At 39.3% G+C, this 19,756-nt stretch overlaps 1 protein-coding gene across 3 annotated transcripts in view; it reads left to right on the forward strand.

Annotated features, from left to right (window-relative positions):
- FRMPD4 (FERM and PDZ domain containing 4) overlaps positions 1–19,756 on the forward strand; it is a gene marked incomplete at both ends in the record, with an annotated part of 417,104 nt that overhangs the window by 344,202 nt on the left and 53,146 nt on the right. For all 3 annotated transcript variants that reach the window (XM_084305435.1, XM_084305436.1, XM_084305437.1), the window contains one exon: positions 1,112–1,214. In XM_084305435.1, the coding sequence (XP_084161561.1) occupies positions 1,112–1,214 (103 nt within the window). The remainder of the gene's footprint in view (positions 1–1,111; positions 1,215–19,756) is intronic.

Raw genomic sequence — 19,756 nt, forward strand, 5'->3', positions numbered from 1 at the left:
GATTTGTTTCCATTTATATATAAGTGAAGAACCAGTCTTCAAACCAGATAATGGAGAGGAACGGCATTAGCTTAATCACTAAATTAATTGTTTCTGATACTGAAACATTTAATTTTAAGAATTTATTTATTTTTTTTTTAATATGTATCATCGATGCAAAGCTTAAAGGCAAAAGAATAGAGAGGATATATCTTTTGATTAAGAGTTGTGATGTCATACTCTCTTCTGGGCATGTAATTGTGCTGGGAAGCAAAATATTATATGCATTTTATAAAACATAAACTTACTATGCATTTTAGTAGTGTCAGAATCCAAAGCACATAGGTACGTATATTTGATTCCCTAGTTAGACTTATCCTAAATACCTGCATCTGAGAGTGCCAGTGCTTTTCAACACATTATATAAAACTTCTGTTCACCAAGTAGAAGGAATGCAGAGGAAAAGGGATTCAAAGAATGGAGGTGTGGAAACGTACCGTCTTAAGATCGAAGGAAACAGGTTTGTTTTGCCCAGAACAGAAAAGTCAGAGGAGAGATCTGAGAATGACTTTCAAACATGCAAGTGATTTTTCATGAGAAGGACTATCAGGACTATAGAACAAGGACTAGTTCTCCAGTGCCACTTTAGCTGGGACAAGAAATAATGTATTGCTACAAGGAAGATCTGGTGAAGACATCAGGGAAAAAAAGACTTCCTGATCTTAACAGTTAAACAGGATCATATATTTACAGAAAAAGGAGTCTTTGTCAGGGGTGGACTTACAGGAAAGTCAGACAAACATTGATCAGGGATGAATAAAGTATGATTGATCACACCTTTAAGGGTGAATTAGGTCACTGTCTGTGTGTCCTTTTGGTCCTCCAGAAGATCAAGCCCTTATTTTTAGGTGCCTAAGTGTGATTTTGGAACTTAACTTGAGTAACTTTAGTATAAACTTCTAAGCTATCTGCTTTCAAGATTTTCCTGGTGAGGAAATACTGGTAATGTCAGAGAAAGAGTGCTAAACATGCCATTAGCTGAAGAAAAAACACTCATAGTCTATGAACGAGAGAGGGTGCCTATGCAATTCCAATGGTCTACTAACCTGTGCTTTTTTTCATCTGTCTGCAGGCGGCCCCTCTGAAGGAAAGCTTATACCAGGGGATCAGATCATAATGATTAATGATGAGCCAGTCAGCACTGCTCCAAGGGAGAGAGTCATCGACCTTGTCAGGTATTTGATGTCCTGTCACTTAAACTGTGAACCCAGTGGCTTATTTCCTGTGCGGTCATTTGATAACACAGCCTTCTGATGGTGGAAAAATGAAAAAATAATATTATTTGGTCATAATGAAGAGTGGTGAAGTATTTCAGAATTGAAATGAAATGTCCTCCGGGTAGCTGCAAGAATATAAGAAGATATTGGAACAGCTCCAAAATATGTGGATACCCAGAGAGGAATAGTATTCTCTTGGCATTTCTTTTTGGTATGGGTTCTTGAAAAGATAATTTCTGGAGCAAGGCAGCTCCAGTCACTATTACTCTGTTGCTTTTTTTACATGAAGAAAGTTGATTCAGGTCTGTTGTATGTAAAGAGGAAAGAAAATGTTTTGGGGCAATTTTAAGAGCAGAGATAGTACGGAAGCACTAAGAGTGGTTTGGGTAGCTTGCAAATAGGTGAGTTGTGTGAGAAGAGCAGGCAGGGGGCTGTAGAGATGAAGCAGAAAATGAGAAATGAGTGGCTGGAGAATGCAGGAAAGGAAAAGCATCAGAATTTGTAATGGAGAAGGAAGGAAGAAAGGAAGGAAGGAGACAAATGCTCAAGTTGGAGAAAATGACGTGATCTGATTGACAAACTGCATTTTAAATAGCAGGACATACATGTATGCATACACGTTGCATAGAAAAAAAAGAATGGTAATTCCAAATTAAATATAAGGATGCTTACTTTAAATGCGAGGAGCTAGGTTGCTGGACACAAGTTTGATTTCTTGATTTTTCTTCTTGGTGCATACTCTGAATTGGTTGGTCTAGTTGATTCCTGGGCAATATTCAGATTTTAACTGAGGAGTTTTACCTCTCCTCAGGACTGGTAATTTTCGGTATTACCAGTGTTACCCATATAATTTGGAAAAGTGGCATTTGGTTCCAGAAATGGAGGAACTGCCATCATACTTGTATTCCACTTGCAAATCACAATTTGAGTGAATGGGTGCTCAGTTGCTGGGGAAGGGAGATACAGAAATGGTAGAAAAGCTTCTTCACCACAGGAATAAAGGTGCAAGCAACACATGCCTTTATCTCTGTTAGGTGGTTGCGGTCAAAATACCATATGTTTTCAGGTTTTAAAAAAAGCATAAACCTAAAAGTCAGCTAACAGTAGCACAGCACCTCAGGAGGGAACTTTTTTTTCTTTTTTTTTTTTTTTTCTGTGATGAAGACACCTCATAAAGATCAGGAACAATCTCATCCCTATTAAATTTGTCCTATGCTATGTATTGAACATCAGCATAAGCTTCACAAATGGGTCTTAAACTCATTTTTGATGTCATCGTTTCTTCATAAAGTGATCATATTGCAGTCTTCGTTTTTCCTGTGATTCTTTGATTTGTAACTAACCAGAATTAGGATCTCCAGCTCATTTCTCTGCTGCCAGCAATATATAGTAATAGCAACAAGGAAAATAGACTGATTACAGCTGAAAAAAAAAGTAGTTTTATTGTGTGGCTGATTCTCTGTCTGCCCTCAGATGGGAAACTGAATAAGAATGTAGCCCTTCCTAATTATGTTGACTCCATAGGTAGTGTCTTATATGAAGTGTTGTTGCATTCCAGGGGAATCTTTGGTGGCTCTTTTCCTACATTGTAGTTCTGTCTCAGCTCTCCAAATCTGTCTGCAGTTGGGATTTTGTGAGGGCCTCATTCTTTGATTAGACTCAGAGTGAAATGTATTGGGGTTGTATATTACAGCATCTGAAATGAAGAGCTTTCTTTTCATGCCAGTGGGGACACCTGGGATGATGAGAAACTGTCACTGTAGAGTCCTGACATCAAAGCAGAAGCAATTCTTTACACCAATGAAGTAACGAATCCCTTCTATATAACAAAAGATTTTCATATGAGTAAGATACATCTGCAACTCTGAAAGCAATGCATGCTTTCAGTTTTCAATGTGGATGAAAGCAATTTTGAAGGCTTGTTTTCCAGATGGTAGTAATGTAAATGTATCTGTAATCAGCAATGAGTATGTTTTAGATGCATGGAGGAGGCAATGGCCATAATCACAAACACTGAAAAAAATAGATGGAAGGGATTTCTGAAGGTCACCTCAGAATCTCCTGCTCAAAGCAGAGCTAGTGTGAAAGTTGGACATGGCTTCTCAGCACCCATCCAGCCAAGTTTATCTCCTAAGATGCAGGTTTCACAACCATACTGGACAGTGCTTAAACAGTGGCATCATGAACAATTTTATTCCTTACATCCAACTGGAATTTCCTTTGGTGCAACTTGTGACCTGTGCCTCTTGTCCCTTACCTGTCTGCTTCTGAGGAGGGTCTGCCTCTGCCCTCTCTGTAGCCACCTATTAGGTAGTAGAAGACAGATTCCTCCCTTGGTCTCCTCAGGAGAAACAAATCCTCTTTCCTTAGTCTCATATAAGTCTTGTGCATAAGCCTTACAGCTGTCTTAGAGGCTCTCCACTGGAGTTTCTCCAGCTTTGTCATTGAATGTGTGTGAGCCAAAACCGGAAAGAATGGTAAATATACAGCTTTGTGAGGAAAAGGAGTAATCAGTTCCCTCAGCCTGATGGCTGTGCTCATGTTTGTGCATCCCACTGCCCACTTCACCCCTGAAAGAGGATACAGTAGGCTCATGTTCAAGTTATTGACCAGGAGGACCCTCGCATCATTTTTTGTGGAGCTGCTGCCTGGCCCAGTTAGGCATTAGCCTGCACTGTTGTATGAGGTTCATTCATCCCACATGCCAGACTTGGCACTTGTCCTGATGAATCTCGTAAGGATTCTGTCAACCCAGTCCTCTAGACTAAGTCCACCTGAATAATAGCCTGCCCTCAGATATATCAGCTACTCCTGTGCAGCCAGTTTTCTATACACAATACCTATCTAGATCTTATGTCTTGAGGCACTGGCACAGGTTACACAGAAAGTTTGTGGATGCCCCATCCCTGGAGGTGATCAAGGATAGGTTGGATGAAGAACCTGAGCAACCTGATCTTGTGGTCAGCATCTCTGCCCATGGCACGGAGTTGGAACTAGAAGATCTTTAAGGTCCCTTCCAACCCGAGCCATTATATGAGTCTATGATTATTTTCTCAATTTGGCTACAAGGATACTATGTGAGACTGTCAAAACTCTTCTTGAAGTCAAAGTAAGCAACATTCATTTCTTTTCCCTTTATCAACATGGCCAGTCAACTCATCCCTGAAGGCAATCACATTGGTCAGGCATAATTTACACTTTCTAAATCCATTCTGGATGTTTCCAATTACCTTCCTGTCCTTTTGCTTGGAAATGGCTTTGAGGGGGATTTGTTTGAAAATTTTCCTGGGACTGAAGTGAAGTGAGCTTCATTGACACAGAATTTCCTAAACCTCTCCTTTCTTTTTTAAGACAAGCAAGATACTCCTTTTTCCAATCATTAGGAACCTCCCCTGAACAACATGACTTTTCAAAGATGATAGAGAGCAGCTTTTCCAAGACATGAGCCACCTCCCTGAGCAACCTTAGATACGTGCCATCCAGACCCATGGACTTGTGTGTGTTCCTTTTGCCTAAGCAATGCCTAATTCAGTCTTCCTCTGTGATGAGTAGTGCCTGTGTCCCCTAAATTCTGCCACTAAGCACAGGGACAAGGGTGGCTTGAAAGCAGACTTGCCAGTAAAGACGAAAGCAAAGAAAGCATGAAGTACCGCATCATTTTCAGTGTCCTTCATTAGGTTTCCCACCCCGTTCAGCAGCAAGTTCATATTTCTCTTGACTTCTCCTTCGTTGCTGATGTACTTGTAGAAGATCTTCTTGTTTCACATCCTGTGCTGGTTTCAGTGTGAGCTGAGGCAAGCTGGCATCAGCCATCCACTCTGCTAGCTCCATCTCTGCCTAGCCAGGTAATGCTTCTCGTTTTCTCATACGTAGCCATTTCCATCATCTGTACCCTTCTGTTTTGTGGGGGATCTCAGTCAAGAGTTCCCTGTGGAGCCATGCTGGTGTCCTGCTATGTCTGCCCACTTTCTTGAAGATCAAAGTGAACCATTCTGGCACTTGAAGGAGGCTCTCCAGGAAGATCAACCACCCTCACTGAGCTTTTGCCCTTCAGAGTTTGATTAAGTTGAAGCCATTCTTTAGCTTAAGACTCCCTCATTTCCCTCAGGGTCTTATGTTGTACCATCACTTGGCCACTGCAGCTAATCAATGAAAAACTGATATTCTAACACCTTTTTTTTTTTTTTTTTTTTTTTTTTTGGTGATTGCATGGTCTACTGCTGATTAGGTATAATAAGGTGTATTTTACATTTATTATGTGAAATTCTGTAACTATTTTTATGCAGCTTTCTCTCAAAGCTTTTTGTTAAGTCAAAAAATGATTTGTCTTTATAATTGCAGAGAGAAAGGAAAAAAATCTACTTTCAGAATAGAGATATAAAGATAATAGCATGTCAAACAGGAAAAAAAATGCTTTTGAAGAAAGACAGATAACTTCATAACTAGATTATCATTGTGTTTTATTAAGCCTAGTGGAACTCAAAAATTTCAAGCAAAAATATATGTAAATGTTAGGTGTTAGTTCAACATTGTATGTTAAACAGACTTTTTAGTCTAATGAAATATTTAATTGTTTTCCAAGAAAACAGCGTTGTGAAATTTACTTACGAAAAGTCATAGTATGCAAAGAAAAGAAAATGGAAAAGAAAAATTCTGCTATGCTCCATCCTAAATCCAAAAAATTGCATAAGATTTAGAATTTCTACCAAGGAGAATATCTGAAAAGTGTCCATTAAACCTTTTTTTTTTTTTTTTCATTAGGAAAGAGCATGTTCCTAATTGATAAATTTGCTTTGTTTCTAAATTATTCACAAAATAAGTAGGACCCATTTTTTTCAGATTATTTTGGTTTCTCCTTCCCATGTCTTAACAGCTGCAAATTCATAGTGTACTTTTCACTTCTACAGGGTTAAAAATGGCTAAACCAGTCTTTCAAGGAAACCCTTTTTATGTAACAGTTTTTCTACATGAAAATTCAAGAAGATAAAGGGAACACATAGTATATAAATTTTCACATTGTTTCTTTATTGCATTTTAATATTTTAATTGTGTGTGTTCTTTCTAACCTTTTATTACTGAAAATAGGCTTCCTTAAGTAGAAAATTGTATTAAAACCACCTCTGCAGACTCCATTGGTACTGGGCAACAATATGCTGAACTATTATTATTTTTTATGTATTTTTTAAGAATTGAAGGATAGTATTGTTATCCTAGGAAGTCTGAGAACTGGAGATTATCAGGGATTTTCATTATAACTATCCCCTGTAGATCATTCTCATCCATCTAATTCCTTTGGTCCTTCTTTACTGGCAACATTTAATTAGCGTTCAAGTTGTCCTTTGAAAGCCAAGGTTGCAGAGAGATGAATGCAATGTGGTTTGCAGACAAAATACATAAGCACTCATTATTTCTGGGTAATGTTCAATGGCTTTTGCACCATATTATGCTCTCCTGAGCTATTTTCAAGCAGAAACCCAGAAGTCGTGTTTATGGTTTACCTTACAAAGAGAGGTCACTTTTATGAGAGTTACTTACGGTTTTATTCTAGAAGTGTTTCATTCAAGACATAAAGTTATTGAAGTTGGAAAAAGAAGGAGAAACAAGTCAAGTTTTCTAAATGTATTGTTAAAATCAAGGCAAGAAGCAAGTGAACAGAATAATAAAGAAAGAGATGTATTTGAAGTATGTTGAAAATTGTAGCAAGAGCTACTTGTTTTTATTGTATTGCCAAATATTTTATTGTGACTTAAAGCTTTTCATACATACTTAAAAATTAGTACTTTGAGGCAACATTAGAGTCATTGTACTATGTAGGATTTTTTTTTTTAAGTATTTCAAGGTGAGCAACAATGCAAAACTGACATAAGGTATATATTACAAGGTATATATACAACAAGAACTCCGGACACACAGCCCGAGCCTCAAAAGTCAAAGGCAGGAAACAGGAGAATGATGAACCACCCACTGTAGGAGAAGATCAGGTTGAAGACCTTCTAAGGAACCTGAAGGTGCACAAGTCCATGGGATCTGATGAGACACATCCATGGGTCCTTAGGGAACTGGTGGATGAAGTTTCTATGCAACTATCCATTATATTTGAGAAGTTCTGGCAGTGCAGTGAAGTTATCACCAACTGGGAGAAGGGAATCAAATCATAATCCCCATTTTTAAAAAGGGGAAAAAAAAAAAAAAGAAAGAAAAAAAAAAAAAAAAAGACCCAGGGAACCACAGGCTAGTTAGTCTCATCTCTGTGCCTGGCAAGATCATGGAGCAGATCTTCCTGGAAACTCTGCTAAGGCACATGGGAAAAAAGGAGGTGACTGGTGACAGCCAACATGTCTTTGTTAAGGGCAGATTATGCCTGACAGATCTGGTGGCCTTATAAAATGGGGTTACAGCACTGGTGCACAGGGGAAGAGCAACTACCCGGACTTGTGATCCCTCATGATATCCTTGTCTCTAAATTGGAAAGATGTGGATTTGACAGTTGGACCACTTGGTAGGTAAGAAATGCTTGCACTCAAAGAGTTGCAGACAAGGACTTGGTATCAAGATGGAGATCAGGTTTGTTCCTCAGGAGTCAGTATTTGGACCGGCACTATTCAAAATCTTCGGTGACATGAACAGTGACATTGAATGCCTAAAGGGGGCCCACAGGAAAGCTGGGGAGGTACTCTTTGTCAGGGAGTGTACTGATAGCATGAGGGGTAATGGCTTTAAACTAAAAGAGGGTAGATTTAGGTTAGATATTAGGACAAAATTCTTCACTCAGAAGGCAGTGAGGCACTGGGACAGGTTGCCCAGAGAAGCTGTGAATGCCCCATCTCTGGAATGGGGCATTCCAGGCAACCTGGCCATCCCAGGTTGGATGGAGCTTTGAACAACCTCGTCTACTGGAAAGTTTCCCTGCCCATGGCAGTAGGGTTGTAATTAGATGATCTTTAAAGTCCCTTCCAACCCAAAGCATTCTGTGATTCTATATTAAGGTACTGTATCAATTAATTGCTTACTCAGGGATAGATTTATTTCATTCTCATTGGTTAAATTTAAATTTGTATCTTTGTAGTTAAGAATCAGTAGAACATACCAAACTTTCTTTTAAAACGTGAAGAAATATGCCTAAGTAGTCATTTACAGTTATAATACAGTTATACTTATTTTCTATAATATGAATATCTTATTAGTTAATCCTAGATTGTACTAAGTATGCATTAGTCTACAAGGATCCCAATATATGTAAGATTTAGCAAGATATTTCACTGATTTTTTAAGTGACAGACAGTTATACTGTTTACCCGATAAAACAAATTTCAAATAGGGTACGTTAGTGGTACTTTATGCATGCTTCAGTTAAAGTAGTTTTCTAGGCGCCCTGTATGCAAAGACTGGCACCTGAAGAGAGTGATCTGCCCAAAATACTTGTCTTGTTTTAGAATAAACTGCTCTGTTGCAGAAAGCTTTATAGCTTTATTTATGCATTGACTAAATGGCACAGAAAACCATCTTAGAATAGAAACCTGACTTCTGGGTTGCTAAATTGGGATAGACTAATTCCATTCCTTGAAACTGTAGCAGCAGTAAATTAGTGTCTGACTTCGTGTGGAATTCCACCAAACGACTAATTGCAAAGCTAGAACAGAAAAAGGTGAAATTCATTAAGGGCTTTTCTTTCTTGTTGGCTCTACTTTCTATTTAAGAGACGTAACTAAAAAAACTTTGTGAAATATCTCTTGCTTTGGCAAGGTAATGTCTTGGCATGTTTTCATCATGGGGATCTAGAGAATTCTTTCAACTGTACAGTAGCATTTCTGTTTTAATTTTGTATTGCCACATGACTTGAGAGAAAGAACCCTCCAGGATTTTAGCCTGTGTGTTGCATTTTAAGTGCCAACATGAATTTAATCAATACTGGCCCTTCTCAACACTGTCATGGAGTGGATGAGGATTCTGTTGCTGCCATTTGACACCCTGCATATCAGGGGACCAGTCTGCCTTCTCTGTATCATCATCGTTAAATGTAAGTGCAAAAATGAGCTCAGTAGCAGTGCCTGTCATCATCATCTTTTCACAGCAGCTGTAAGGATGAGTTTTCAAATGTAATTTCTGTCTCCAGGCTTAGATTATTTCATACATTGTATCAAGCAATTTTGGTGAACTTAATATTAAAGACGTTCTTTCTTCATCAACATCATGGAGCAAAAATCAAGCATATTAAACTATTAGCTATGATACTGCTTAGCAACCAAGAATCTTAAAACACTCTTTTCCTGAAAAAACAACCACGCATACATTTTCATCTGAAGGTACTCCATTATATGCCCAGTTCAGGACATAAATCCAGAGGCTATACCCATTTTGCTTTAAGCCTTGACACTATGTATGAGTAACGTTTTGGTTTTCAGATACATAATGCTGAAGAGAGGGTCAAAACGTTGGACCAAATTCTCTGTAGTTGGTAGGAGTTTTACAAGTGACATCAATGGAGATAAGTTTTCGGCCAGGGCATTTAAATTAGGTACTTCTAATCAGCTGGCCCAAGCATAGTGCTGGGAGTCAGGATATAAGAACTCAGTTCCTGATTGACTCAAGGGGTGTTGTAGGATATATATCTTCTACCTTTTGAGATGTTTCCACAGTGTAATATAGAAATAATACAAGTACTTTAAATCAGCTGCTGCAATCTAATTGTGACAGCACAGATTTAGCATTCTCTACTTTGCCTGTTTTCTTGGCTGACATGATGAGGTGCTTCTGGTACTTGAGCTAATATATTGAGAACTGAATCAGATCTCTGTGGATTTTAATTATTAATGTGTAGTATGGTTTCAAAAGCGCTTGTCCACCTTGTCAAAGGCCTGTGAGAGCTAAGCTGAAGTAAGAGCTGTAGAGAGACTTGTAACTTGTCATTGTTAAAATCAATACCAACTATGGAAATTTTCTTTTAAATCCATTGTATTTGTAAAAGCATGCAGTCTCATATTGTTGCTGTGTTCTTATCAGAAGGTTACCTGATATGATTTAGACAGGCTTGGGCTCAATAATTCAAAGTTTTGGCGTGCTCAAAACTTAATTTATAAGATCCTTTTCAGGTTCACCAAAGTGGATAGATACCCCCTACAGTTAGCAAGTTTGTGTTCTTTTTGAAATTCCAATGCTTGATGTGTCATCCAGTTGAAGTGTTATGTTATCACCTTACTCTGTTATCTTTTGGAGTCACCCATGGTGAATTTCAGGTCAGCTGTTCCATAGCAAGTTATTTTATGGGAACTGAACTCAAGGGTACAGACAGAGATACAGAACAGCTGTGCCCAATACACAAGCAGCTGTAGAAAATTCCTTTTTCAGATAGGAACCAAGAAATGTTGCCATCACTAACTTGTTCTGACAAGCAGGCTTACTGCTTCTCATACAACTAAAATGCTTGTCTGCATGGGGGATTTACTCTGAAGCTACGAATTACTTTAAAGCAGCGATGTGAAAGTTTCAAAGTAATTGCTTGAATGTAAAGGCATGCAAATGAATACCCAGCTTTATTTTATTATGAATTAACCCTTCCACATGATGGATTCCCTCTATGTTGCATGCTCTGTAATAGATGTTTATCCTTCTTTGTGGTGTGGTTGCAAGCCCTGTGCGTCAGAAGATCACTTCTTTTTGGGTAGGCAGGAGGAGGTACCTAAAAATCTCATGCCTTGTGTTTGGGGAGCGAAGGGGTGTTTCTCTTTCCTGACACCACTATCCACCTCTTCTTTGGATGCCATTTCCAAATCTTAAAAGATTTTATTGGACAAGACAGCCCTCCACATCCTGCTGTTGATACTTGAATATTCTGTGTCCTGTGCGGATGCCTTGAGCACATTACCACAGGACAGCTACACTTATACAAGACAAGCACTGTGGTATGGAGCAGTTTAATCAGCAGAAAGCAAAAAAACAAGGAGGGAGATGGGACAGAGACAGCCTCAGGAGTTGCTTGGGAAGTGTCAGTCTGTGCAGAACAGTTTCTGGGCTCAGAGAAGCAGTACGGGCTGAGGGGAGAGCATTGTGCTGTGCATCTTGGGCTTCCAGAAAGGAGTGGTAGTTAAGTATGAAGATGACGGAGGTACCTTTACCACTGTGTGCTCTGAGCATCTTTGTCCTTCCAGAACAGTGTAGCAGCCCTCAACAAGAAGTTTACAATGTCCTCATCCTGCCAGTCTCTTACTGACTGATTCAGCACAAAGAAATCAGCTAGTGAAGCTATAGTAATGGAAAACATTGCCATTGTCAAGAAGACATTAGTTGGGTGGTACAAGGCGTGTGATGCTTTTTGATTGCTTGTGTTACACAGAGGGCATTTCCAAATTTTTTTTTGTCTGCAAGCAGAAGCTGTATTCTGGCTATTTATATTTGGACACAAGATCTTGGCTACATCTGGGAATTGCCACACTAGGATTTTCAGCAGTTCTGATCTGTTTTCCTCGCTGAAATGTGGGCAGTGGTGGCATCAGCATTCCATTTTTTGCTGAGACAGTGCTGGGCATTTGGCCCTGGAATTTAACTGTTTCATCTGTTGTCTAAATAGCTACAGGATGACAGAGAAATGTTCCTTTGAAAGAGAGAGAGTGGTACTAAGCAGAAGGCTTGTAGTTAACATGAATTACACCCAAATGCTGTACTTTAAATGCTGTTTCTGACAGAAAGACAACAAAGGTGATGTCAAGAGCTGGGAGGCAAATGTGATGTTTTGATGGTTCTGCAAGTTGAGCCTTGGAAGGTTGTGTCTGCTACAGGCTCCTTGTATTATGGAAAAGTAGAAAGATTTTAAGCTCCCATTTAAGGAATGCTGTTTTATATGCACCAGTGCTCATAGGAAATGTAAAAGGTAATTTAAACTATTCTGAGAGAAGGGTGAAAAGACTGTGGCTGACTTGCAATGTCTTGTGTAGTTCCATGAATTTGAAATACCTTTAGTCTTTAGCCGTTAGTTCTATAGAAGCTCCTGGCAGTGTCTGTATTTGAAGGCTTTTGTGCATTTTACAAAACCTCATGTTTGTCAAATTGGAGAAAATAAAGCTAGCATAACTGTTAGTGTGGTGGCTATGTCTTTTTTTTTATAGCACAGAGAAAATGGACGGGGAAGAAAAGCAAAAAATGAATAGCTTTTAAAAAATCTTGAACCATGCAATTGGAAAAGATTATTTACTGGAGGTCTTAAGCACTTCTCCTTGGGGCTGCTGCGATAATATAAGGAACTAGTACATCGAGTGGTGTTGCAATCCTGTTTTTGGAGTTAAGGAAGCACTTTTTTTCTTATCAAGGTGGAAGTACTACTGTTTGGGGTGGGAAGGAAATCGGAAGAGTGTCTAACTGGAAAATGGGTAAAACCCTACTGAGAGCAGGGGCCACAGTAGCTCATACTCCATTGGTATAATGGTGTAATTTTTATGAATTGTGTAATGAAAACCTGACCAGAGTTCCTGAAGATGGGAAGACCTTTCTCCATCATTGGCATGTCATATTTCTTTATGGCTTCTTGACTCTCCGAGTTAGTTTTTAGTATCGTAGTCCTACTTACCTCTCAGACTATACTTAACGTATTAAGTAAAATGAAATCTTAGGCACCTCCTGAAGCTATGTGTACACAGAAGGTGGCCATCCCTGGTGACATTAGGGTCCAGGTACACTGACTATCTCTAAACTTCCATTTCACATCCTTGCTCTGACACTAATGTTGCTTTTCAGTCAGCTAAAGGCATGTGCAGGCGACAGTACTTGACACTAATAACTTGTGGTTTGTCTATGGAAAATCACAGAAATAGTAGAGATGAGAAGTATGGGGATGAATGCTATTCTGATAAAACTCTCTCAACCCAAACTTCTTTTTGATTCAAAGGGAATGAGATGTCTAGACTTAATTGTGTTGTAAGAAAAGTGGATCTGGCTCTCAGCGAAGTTGACCTTAAATTTTTATGAATCTTTTTGTGTAGACAGGGCCTAAATGTTATTGGAAACTTATTAAAAAAGGATAATTTCTTTTAGAGAATTAAAATCAAAAGGCTGTTGTCATTAACAGGTGGCAGTCCTCTCTTTTTCCTGCTCCCCTCCAATAAGAACAAATTTTTGACTCAGAGTGTCTCGTAGCAGTTGATAGTATAATGGAGTTGGAATAAAAATGTTGCAGGGACTCCTGTGTTGGTTCATCAACTAGAAAACTTAGAACACGTATTTAGATCAGATTTTTAACTTAGCAATCGTACAACTAATGAGGTCTCTCAAAATTGCCGAGATTGAGTATCTACATCTAAGTTTATCTGATAGGCCAATCAGAAGGTTAGTTAACAGGAAAGGAGAACAGTTTGATATATTCTGGTTCATTAGTCCCCAGCAAGAGATTATTTGGTTAACTGTTACCACTGACTGGGATGACTGGGCAATAGTGGAAGGTCAAAGGACAGACACAATTTTTTATTAGGCAAAGGATATGAGATAAAGTATCATAGAAAATAAAATAGCTAAAGCTAAACTCACCTTTAAAAAATATTGAATACTTTTAAAGGCACTTTAATTTAGTAGATTTCTGGGAGATTTATCAGTCACTTCTGCTTTGTTTGACTTCTGATACAACAGTTGATCAGCCGTGATGGCCAATCAACACATGAAAAACACAAGCAACACATGAAAAATAGTCTAATAGAAGATTTTAGCTTCAGTTTTATCTTTTAATTTAAGCTTTTCCCCAAAGATACTGTTATCTGTTTGATTTTTTGCTTGACTTGAAACATCCAAGTCTTCACATAGCTCTTGGAAGCAGCAACAGTAATAGGAAACGATTAATCACGTGTGTTTCACAGCAGGTGATTTCCAAAGGTTGTCAGTCTTCATCTTATTTTGACTTAGTCTGAGAAACCAAGAGAAACTGGCTCTGAGTAACTGAGAAAACAAAAAATAAGAATGTCAAAATACCAAAATAGACTTCAGAAATAAACCCAGAATGCTATCAGCCTTGGCTCCCCCAAAAGGCATATTTCTTACATCATATGTGCTGAAATATTAATTGTTCTGCGAGCTTTTATTCCTCTTCATGCAAACTAAGGCTTAATGTATTTTACCTTCTGCATAAGGGAGAATCCCTGTAGTCTAGTGTCTTTATTGTTAGATAAAGTAATTCAGCTTGGTTGGAGGTTTAGTTAAAACCAAATTTGTTCAGCTTGTGAATTAAATAAGACTCCAAGAGAGGTAAAGGTCTTGTCATCATGTATCGTAGAGCTTGGCCATTTTACAATGATCACTTCAGCTTTTCAGCAAGTCTGTTACTCAGAAAACAATACACAAAATGACAGTTCTTCTAGAGAGTAAACTTGGTTGCTATAGCAGTTTAAAATCCTTGAGGTCATCTGTATTTCATAAAAATTGTAGGAGTCATGAGGTTTAATCATTGTATTGAGATTTTCATTCCATACGTTGTCTTTCTGCTCAGTATTCTTTTCTGTGCATCATGACAGTGTGCCTGAGACCTAAAAGGAAAAAAAATAAACAAAAAATTAAAACTAGATGTTAATTAAGTTTTCAGTCCAGTTTCTTTTTAATTTTTTATCATGAGTCATTCTCTGTACTACTCAATTTTACAAGTAAATTATGGTTTTGCAACTAAGAATACCCCTTTGTTCTGCATTTTATCTGAAATTCTGTTTTCATTCAAAGCTTTTAATTAAATATGAGAATAAATGTCTTAGCAAAGACAGAATTTTTTCTCCTTCAGAAGCATTGAAACAATTTCTTAATGTTCTACATCAATTATAATCATGTTATAGTGTCCAGCAATCTTGCAGTGCTCATTAATATTTCATACAAATTGCCATGGGTTTAAGGAAGGAAATACACTACATATTGACACATGAGAGTTAAAGAAAACTCAACACACTCTTTTGGGACAATTGTTTGTTTGGGAAAAGAGGAGATAATATTATTTATGGTCTGAAGTACATAGATTATATTGAGGATACAGTTTGCTAATGTCTTAGGGTCATTTATTGGACAAATAATATATCATAGAGCATACAGTATGTCTTATGCATACCATACCTTCCACATTTGTGTATATGCATTTGCATATAATTGCATTTATGTGCAGAGAGAGAGAGGAATGTGATATGTGAAGCTTTATTAAAATGGATTTGGAATGTGAGTATTCCTTAGAAATAAGAACCTGAAGCTCTGCAGCTCATTTAAACCAAAACCTGATTATGACATTATATACGGTTTGCACAGCCTGTTACAAGAAAAGTTGTGTTAGAGAGTTTAAAAACAGTTATTTGAAATATTTCCTCTATCTCCGCCTAGAAGTGACAAATTAAAAGTGCCAGTTCTGAAATGTCATTGTGATCCTCTCCAGTGTTAGAAGCTCATGTCTCATTTCTGTTTTATGAGGAAGATACATGTTACTATAATGATGTGAACATAGGTGTTTTTGTTGTTTTTGTTTTATAAAATCATTATAATTCTATGAATATTACTGTCTTTTTTCCTTTTTTTTTTAAAGAATATTATTTTTCATGGCATATGCGGATTTGCTATGGAAAGGTGTATGCATACTGCTTGCATTTTTCTAGACACCTAATACAGTCAATTTAATCCTTTTGGGATGTAACATAATGGGGTTCCATGGACACTTTCTTTTAGATATCAGTGGCATTTCCTGCAGGGAGTGCAGAACTGAGATCTCCTTGACAGCAGTGGGCCCCAGAAGAGGTTGTGGGTGTCATGAGATTTTGGAAGTCAGGTAGCAACAGCTGGAGCTACAGCTCCTGGGAGGCAGAGCTGGAGGTCGGCCTGATCCAAAGCAAAGCTGACACTTCGGGCTGACAAACTAAACATTTCATTGTTTTGTCATGCATTGTTCCAGGTGGAATAAATACTGTTGAGGATACACAACAGTTGAGAGCCACATTCTCTATCGGGAGATGTGAGATCCCGGTCTCTAGTCCCTGAGCTGAGACGCTGCATGGGGAGTGTACAGGGGGACTTCTCGTGAATGGGATTACAGGATCAGAGAAGAGAAACGAACTGTGGGAAAGGGGACTTGAATAAGGAGATTGTGGAAGGAACTTACGTATAGAGCATTAAGATTAGCATACTTAGTGCCTGCCTGTCTGAGGCAGTCTTGCTGTACTCAGTGCCTTTGGCTGAGGTCCAGTAGTCCTTCATGGTCCAGTCTTTTTATGATGACTTCCTTGCAAGCTGTTGATGATGCGTTGTATTTGCTGGAGCAGCCTCAAAGAAATCATGTAGTGTCTGCCATCATATAATCAACCGTGCATGCAGCGTGCGGTAATCTAACAGTGGGTCTTCCTACCTTTCACTGTCACAATATGTCACACTGTCACCACATGGCAATAGTTGGTGTAGCCAAATTCCAGAAGTTCAGATATTTAGGGACAGGGGCTTTGGAAGTCACGTGCTGGTGTTGCAAGGCAGGTGCTATTTCCCAGCACAGTGCGTTGAATATGGCCTCTGGCAGGTTAAAGATTTGCTTCAGGAGAAGCCTGGCCAAGGTGAAGAGCAGGATGGATGTGCCTGTTGCTGGGAGCAAATGGATTAAAAGTCATTAACATGAACATTCCTGTCTTGATCCCCTTGGCTACAGAACTGAAAATCAGCCTAGGCTAAAACTTCTAGAGGTAGTTAAACATTTTGTGCCTCAGCTGTGAATGCATTAAATAATTCATTGGATCTGACCTTTCAGAGCAGTACATTGTAGTAACAGAATGATTATAAAAGTGGTATAAAAAGGAAAAGAATATCAAGTGGGAGTAGGGAGGCAATATAAACTTTATATATAACCATAGAAGGTCTGCAGTGCTGTCTGCTCCTGAAAGTGTACTAGTAATTGGAGGTAGTTTGGGAAGAGTGGCAAAAATGAGCCAGAAGTTGTCCCTTTTATGAGAGATATAAGAAGTTCAATCTGGTTAGCTTATTGCAGATGGCTTTATCTGTATGTGAACATCTGAATGAGGGAGAACTTGGATAGCAGGCACTGCGTAACCTTATTACAAGAGTACATACCATCCCTAACAAGCTTCAGCTAGGAGAACTGAGGGAGATGAAAGAGAGCACACGTGGGGTGAGGAAAATGTAAGCACTCACTAGCACAGCCTGTAGAGAACTGTGGTCACTCACCATTATTTCAAGTCTTTAAGTGAAGATCTTGTATCTGTTTGGAAAGATGTACAGTAGCTCGAGCCGACATTAAGACCTTCACAAAACGCTGTTGACATCTGTGGATAGTGGGGGAGCTTGTGTTTTCTGGGACGTCACTTGTAATCTGCATTTTGGTCTTAAGATCTTGGAAGTAGTAAGTAGCTCCAAAGCCTATATCTTTTGCTGTGATATGACTGATAATCTGCAGTTACAAACTGTAGTGGGTTTACGTGGCAAGGTTTTGGTAGCAGGGAGCCATAGGGGTGGTTTCTGTGAGAAAGATCTAGAAGCTGCCCCATGTTTGGGAAGGGCCCCATTGTTTTCCAGATCCGAGCCAATAAGCGATGTTGTTTTTCGCCTCTGTGAGAGCATATTTAAGACAGGGAAAAAACGCTGCGCCACACAGCAGCCGGGAGAGTGAGAGGAGTGAGGAACAGCCTTGCGCCAAGGTCAGTGTAGAAGGAGGGGGAGAGGTGCTCCAGGCGCCGGAGCAGAAGTCCCCTGCGGCCTGTGGTGAGGACCATGGTGAAGCAGGATGTCCCCCTGCAGCCCATGGAGTACCACGGTGGAGCAGGGTTCCACGCTGCAGCCCGTGGAGGAGACCACGGTGGAGCAGGTGGCCCTGCACCGATGGAGGCTGCCGCCTGTGGAAGACCCCTGCCGGAGCAGATTCTGGGCCGGACCTGTAGCCCGTGGAGAGGAGCCCACGCAGGAGCAGGTGACCCGGCAGGAGCTGCTGCCCGTAGGGGAGCCAGGTTGGAGCAGTTTGCTCCTGAGGGATGGACCCCGTGGTACGGACCCATATCTGGAGCAGTTCTGGAAGAGCTGCTGCCTGTGGGAAGCCCACGCCGGATCAGTTCATCAAGGACTGCATCCCGTGGGTGGGACCCCACAGCACAGTGGACAAGAGTGACCGAGAAGGAGCGGCAGAGAAGAAGTGCTGTAGACTGACCATAACCCCCATTCCCCCGTTCCCCTGCGCCGCTCGGGGGGAGGAGGTGGAAAAGGGTGGATGGGGGGGGGAAGGTGCTTTTGTTTTTTTTTCCTTTGTTTTCTCACTTCTCTCGCTTGTTAGTTGTAGGCAATAAATCTTACTATCTCCTTATGCCGAGTCTGTTTTGCCCGTTACAATAATTATTACGTGATTTTCTCGTCCTTATCTCAATCCTTGAGCCCTTTTCACATATTTTCTCCCCATTCCTCTTTGAGGAGGGGGAGTGAGAGAGCGGCTGTGGTGGAGCTCGGCTGCCCACTCGAGCGGAACCACGACACAAACCACTCCAAAATCCCACCAGTTTTCAGTTAACCAGCATGAAGAGTCTCTGTGTGTATGAAATCCCTATGCCTCATTCCCAATGGCTGATAACATCATGTTTAGTGAAGATTATGGCATATGTGCCTTAATTTGATAGGATTTATTGATCTAAAATTTAGTTTGTAGTCAAGCAACAACTTATTTATGGTAAGGGTTAATTTCTCTTGATGTCTTCATTAGAAAGACAACATTTTACCAAAATGCAGTGTACAGTAGGTACTTTGACTAGATGCTTTACTGCACCATTTTAGAGTGTGTTCGTATGATACATTTCATATATTTCACAGAATTGATAGTCTATTGAGTAAATAGTAAACTTCAAAAAACTATTCCAATGTGTGCTTGTATAAGTGTTTGATGTTTAACTGCTTCTGAACAGTTAAGTTGTCTCAAGAAAAAAATATTGGGATTTTGAATTGCCTGCTGTCTTCATAGTACTCTCTTCATGACAGATTACCAGAGTCTCCATGAGAGCTTTTCCTTCAGCTGCTGCTTCAGAATAATTACAGTGCTTTTGCATATATGTTATTAATGAGGGGAAAAAAAAAAAAAAAAAAAAAAAAAGGCTTTTGTCAAGGCTGTTCATTTTTGATATCTGATGCACGAGGCAGCATGATATAAATTTCCCAGTAGGATACCAGTTGCTGTTCATAGTGCAGGAGCAATGAATTGTTTTATTTCAAAGAATGTAATATCATTACAAATATGGATTTTCATGTCCGGCTTAATTTATAAAGATAAACATCAGTGGCTTTTTGGTCAAAAAGGCGTATGTTACAATAGTTGTTTAACAATGCTGCATTTATTGTAAATAATATAAAAAATAGAGCATTTTACAATTCTTAAACGTGGTACAATGGTAGTGACAGTCCTGTTTGCTTGTCTTTCCAGTGCCTGATTTATTTATTTATTTAACTCCAGCCCATTAAACAGTCAAGTGCAAAGAAAGCAATTCTACATGTTTGTAAGTTAGTTATTTTATATCTGAGATAGATGATGGATTTGT

The sequence above is a fragment of the Netta rufina genome (genome assembly GCF_964035555.1).
Source record: "Netta rufina genome assembly, chromosome: 1".
Classification (NCBI taxonomy): domain Eukaryota; kingdom Metazoa; phylum Chordata; class Aves; order Anseriformes; family Anatidae; genus Netta; species Netta rufina.